At 38.1% G+C, this 5632-nt stretch overlaps 1 protein-coding gene across 1 annotated transcript; it reads left to right on the forward strand.

Moving 5' to 3' along the window:
* Window positions 1-2991: 2991 nt before the first annotated feature.
* On the forward strand, window positions 2992-4217 carry LOC311499121 (trace amine-associated receptor 4-like; the record flags this gene model as incomplete). Its single annotated transcript, XM_084559986.1, has 1 exon — window positions 2992-4217. One exon carries the CDS (start codon window positions 2992-2994, stop codon window positions 3919-3921), a length of 930 nt encoding a protein of 309 aa, XP_084416112.1. The 3' UTR covers window positions 3922-4217.
* Between the last annotated feature and the right edge of the window lie 1415 nt (window positions 4218-5632).

Genomic DNA, 5632 nt, shown 5'->3' on the forward strand with positions numbered 1-5632 from the left:
GTGTTTGGAGAGTCTGTGTCAAACGGATTTGGTACCTGGCCTTCAACTGCCACTCAGACTGTAAGAAACTTAGGAGTGATTTTTGACAGTTCTATGAAATTCAACAAACAAATTGACAATGTTGTCAAGTTCAGCTTTTTTCAACTGTGCCTTCTGGCAAAAATAAAAACCTTTTTAAACCATCATGACCTCGAGAAGGCTATTCACACTCTAATAAGCTCCAGACTGGACTACTGCAATGCCCTGTATACTGGTGTCTCCCAGTCCTCTGTTGGCCGTCTTCAACTTGTCCAAAATGCAGCTGCCCGTCTTTTAACGAGCGCTAAAAAACGAGAGCACATTACTCCTATTCTCTATTCCCTCCATTGGCTCCCGGTCCATTTTAGAATTCATTTTAAACTTTTGTTTGTTTTTAAAGTTCTTAACTGCCTCGCCCCATCTTACTTATCCGAGATGCTGACCATTCGCGATTACGATAGAACTTTGAGGTCGTCAAATCAACTCATGTTGGAAGTGCCCAGGTCAAAACTTAAACACTGGGGAGACCGAGCCTTTTCAGTTGCTGGACCTAAGCTCTGGAATAAGCTCCCCAGTGACATGCGTATCATTACTGACCTGGGCCTTTTTAAATCAAGACTTAAAACGCATCTTTTTAAAATGGCTTTTAGTACCCAGTAGTGTGGTGATTTATTTTTATTTATTTTTATTCTATTTTTATTTTACTTTTTATCCTCTCATTTATTGTTTATAGTTTCTTTTTTTAGCTTTGTTTTATTACCGTACTTGTTTTCCGGTGTGTTGTTTTAAATCGTTGTTTAATCTTTTGTAAAGCACCTTGGTTCACCTATCGTCGATGTAAGGTGCTATATAAATAAAGTACATTTACATTTACATTTTCATGTTTTTCCTACTGGTTTATTTAAGGGTCTCTGGATCACAGTTTGTGGAACCAATCCAAGGTCTGGCTAAGTTTAACCGAGTTCTGCGCCACAGTCATATCGGGCGAAATATGTGCGAATTCGTGGAGTGTAGGCTGTGCGGAACCCGGCCATTATGATTTGAACCAGTCAACGCCACTCTAACTGGCTGAGGCATTGTGTCATCACAACGTACATCGTAAGAGCCACTCCGATTGGCCCAGGTGTTCCTCTTCTGTGGAAGTGAATGAGTGCTTTAGGGGCCGTCCACACAGAAACGCTTTTTGGTGTAAACGCAGATGTTTTGCATCGTTTTGGCCGATCGTCCACACGAATCCTGTAAACACATCGCCCTAAAACGCACTTTTTTGAAACCGGGTCCCAGGGTGGAAAAATTCGAAAAAGCACCTCTTGCGTTTTTGTGTGGACAGGGAAAAACGGAGAGAAACACATACGATGATGTCATCGCCACCATCGCCACACCCCTCGAGCAGCCTTCCACCTCTTATATCCCGCAAGACGTCTCATAACAACATCAACAACAATGGCGGACTACATGCTCGCGTTCCTGCTGGAGAAGATATTGAATATAGGGTTACTAGGGCAAAATATAATTTCTCCTTGAGTTTGGTTTCTTCTAAAGCCGATCTGTAAACAGCGCTCAAGCTTTATGCGCATGCTCCGCCTCTTCCTCTCCGTTTTTGGTGAATTTCTGAAACGGAAACAGCGCCACCTATAGGCCTGGAATATGAAGTAGCGTTTTCAAACGGATCCGTGTGGAGGCAGATATTCTTGAAACGATGCCAGGGAAAACGGATAGGGAAAAGATCGTTTTCGTACGTGTGGACGAGGCCTTAGTTTGCTAGTGGTCAAGTCGGGTAGTACGTTTTGTTTCTCTGTCGAGTGAGATGTAAGATGTTTGAATGGTGCCGTTTATATCAATCAAACGTGGTAGGACTCAACTGAGCCGGTTAAATAGACGTCTAGATTCATGATTCTTGAGTCGTCTTTGATGGCCGGTTATATGAGCCGAATCTTTTTTTCCACCGCTACTGAAAATGAGTTAACATGAATGAAAATTAAATGCTATTGAATATGTCATTGTTATCAGTTTTTAAAAAAAAAATAAAGTGACAGGTAAAAATGGCTTATGACGGGATTTTTATGACCCTGTCAGTCAAAATGACAGACAACGAAAAAGTCTAGCGCAACCTCTGATCAAGACGTACATGGCAGCAGTGCCATACGACAAAGCATCAAAGCAATAACCGATGCAGTGGCGTATCATTTAGCGAAGGACACGCTCCCGCTCAGCACAGTTGAGAAGTCTGGGTAGAATAAGTTAAAAAAACGAATCAATAATTATCGATATCGACCGATATGAAACACTTATATTGTGATACATTTTTCAGCCATATGCCCAGCCCTAATCATATCATACAAGTTTAAATGGCCCAAGAAAAATACATCAGTGTGACACATTTACCCTTACAAATCTAGCTGGCCTGAACCATGGTAATTAAGTAACAGTAACTCAAATACATTATGTTGACCCAACATATTTACATTTAGGTCACTCAACAAAATTGTTTCTGGCTAAGTTAACGCGTTTTACTTGGGTGGAAATATTTTCCATAATTTTATTATGTTAACTGAGCCACAAGTCATTTTTTGAATAAACATCTTTTGGTTTAAAAAAATCATCATCAGATCTTTTGGTTGTAATATTATGTAAGCAACAGGCATAGTTTGTCAAAGCTTATTGGTTAAGCAAATATTTCATCATATATTGGAATGAGCTGGGAACCTATAAAAGTGACAGCCAGGTCCAGAGACTCTGCTCAGTATGACTGAGACCAAGCACATTCATCAACACAGGGACTTCCAGCACAGGGACTTGATGAGTAAGACGTGAGGATGACCTGAAATTCTTTGTATGTGTGTCTTATGTGTGTTATAGTTGACATTGGTCTGTTCTCACAGAAAGAAATAATATTTTGAATGCAGTTATTTCTTCATTGTTACCTGTTTATGAAAACTGAGCTGCTTGTTGAGATTTCAAGAGGGTGGCCTCATGGAGTCTTTTAATATGACAGATATAGACTGGAATTTTTGTCAAGTAAACAATGACATATTGTGTGTGTTGTTATACATTTTTCTTTCCTCACTGACTGCTGTGACAGTATGTGGCAATCTCCTTGTGATAATGTCTATCATTTATTTTAAACAGCTCCACACTCCTACGAACTACCTCATCCTCTCCCTAGCAGTGGCTGACCTGCTAATAGGAGCTTTAATCTTTCCTTTTAATATGGCGTTCTCTCTAACATCATGTTTGTATCAGAACACTTTAACATGCAAAATACGAAATGCCTTTGACTTTACAATCAGTTCATCTTCCATTCTAAACTTGTGCTGTATTTCTATTGACAGGTACTATGCAGTGTGTCATCCTCTGATATACACAACTAAATTAACTGATCATGTTTCCGTGACGATGGGCCTGGGGAGCTGGGCTCTTTCATTTTTTGGGGGAATTTTGCACTGTCTAGTTGAGTTTTCTTATGATTTATGTAACATAGAGTGTTTCATCCTTCTTTGTATTATAAGTTTTTTAACATTTTATGTCCCAACAATAATATTATTTTGTGTCTACTCTAAAATTCTGCTGGTTGCACTGAAACAAGCATACAGCATCCAGAATGCAACCTCCCAGTCTGGACCAGTTGCCAGTAAGAAGGAGAGAAAGGCCACCAAAACGATGGCTATAGTCATGGGATTATTTTTGATATGCTGGCTGCCTCTTTTTATCACTTACCCTTTTCAGCTTTTGAGTAACATTGTTACTGATTTGCTTGAACCCTTTAACTGGTTTGCAATTTCAAATTCAATGTTAAATCCATTTATTTATGCTTTCTTCTACCGCTGGTTTAGATCAGCTTTCAGGATGATGATTACTGGAAAAATATTTCAAGGTGATTTTACTAACACAAATCTGCACTGACTGTCCATGTACCTCATGTAATTGAACAAATAATTCAAATTACTTATTTCATTTATTATTACATTCTTACATCATATGCTATGTCATATTTGCATTATTATGGCCTGCACATACAGCACATTATGCATATTTTGTAGATGCACAGGTTTAAGATATTCACAAGTTGTTCACTTTGCATTTCATATATTATCACAAAATTGTCACTGTCACCTGGAAGAATGAATGAGTTCAAATAGCCTGTGCTTCTCGGAGCAAAGATGTTTTAACGTTTATAAATGATCTATAAATGTATAAAATATTACTGTTCCCTGTGCTTCTCTGAGTAAAGATGTTTTAACTGGCTATTACATATAAACCCCCATAAAGAGATTGTTGCAATGTGTGATCTCAGTATCAGCAGGACATTTTACGTGTTTATACAGATGATGGCTTACACTGTCACCGTCAATAGACCACAACCCGTACAGAACAGTTACTATGCACATTCATGTCAGCTTGTTTGTGAAAATTTTCAATTATAAGTATTAATTTATATTTACCTATTGATGATTAGTTTTGAGTCGCCACCAGACACAAGAGTCATGTCTTTATGTACTAGTGTGCTAATAAAACACAATGTTTATGCCATATATGTGTAGAAGGAGACAAATGAAGTCAGAAAAAATTTCTAACAAGATTATACCTAGCTGGTTGTGCTTACTATATTCTTAAATATATTGTCAATAATAAGACAAGATAAGATAATCATGGTCATGAATAAGGTATTGATATAGCTATTATATTGTAGTATAAAATATTGAATACAGTACACATGCATACATGAATAAGGTAGGAAAATAAAAATAACCAACATGAAATGGTAGGTAACAAAATCTTATAGAAATAGATAATCTTAATAATAACAATAATGCGTAGTAGGTGAAGGAGCAATAACCTGCTGAAATTCAGCTCAGATGCAGCTCATCATTTTGAAAGTAGCAGATAACAAAATGAAATGTTAAAGGAACCTTTAAAGAGACTGCTGCTGTCACTTATTATACACGTGAACCTAGCAGCGAGCTGTGGAGTTGTTTGTGGGGAGCCATGGGGTAGTGGTTAGAGATGCAGCTTAGTACCGAGGGCGGTCCTTAGAGGCTGCAGCACATTGCTCCGACTGTAAACACTACTGTGTGTGAATGACTGGATGGGTCAAAATGCTGAGAGATAATTTCCCCTTGTGGGATCAATACATTACCAAAAAAAAAAAACATGTTAAGCTGACTAAACACAGACATTAAACATAGAAAGCTAATGTAAAGCTGAACATAATCCAGAAGATACAGTGCTGCGTAAAAGTTTTTGTGCCCTTCAAAATCCTCTACTTCTCTGAATAAGAATGACTCAAAGCATCATCAAAGCAGGAACAATGAGAACCTAATCAGACAAATGATACACAATTATTATACTTGTGAGTTAATTAACAAACTAGTTTAACCAAAGGTAACTTCAAAGCAGCTAACGGCCTCTCTCACCTTAGCCAATATTAACTTTAATTCATCCACCATCAGGAGAACTCTGAACAGCCAGGGTGTATGTGACAGTGCAGCAAGGACAAAGCCACTGCTCTATCCTGTACTGAATTGTAATATATATTGCCCACATATACAGCATATATATGTGTATACACCGATCAACAATAACATTATGACCACCTTCCTAATATTGTGAAGGT

The sequence above is a fragment of the Chelon labrosus genome, assembly GCF_963514085.1.
Source record: "Chelon labrosus genome assembly, chromosome: 14".
Taxonomy (NCBI): Eukaryota; Metazoa; Chordata; class Actinopteri; order Mugiliformes; family Mugilidae; genus Chelon; species Chelon labrosus.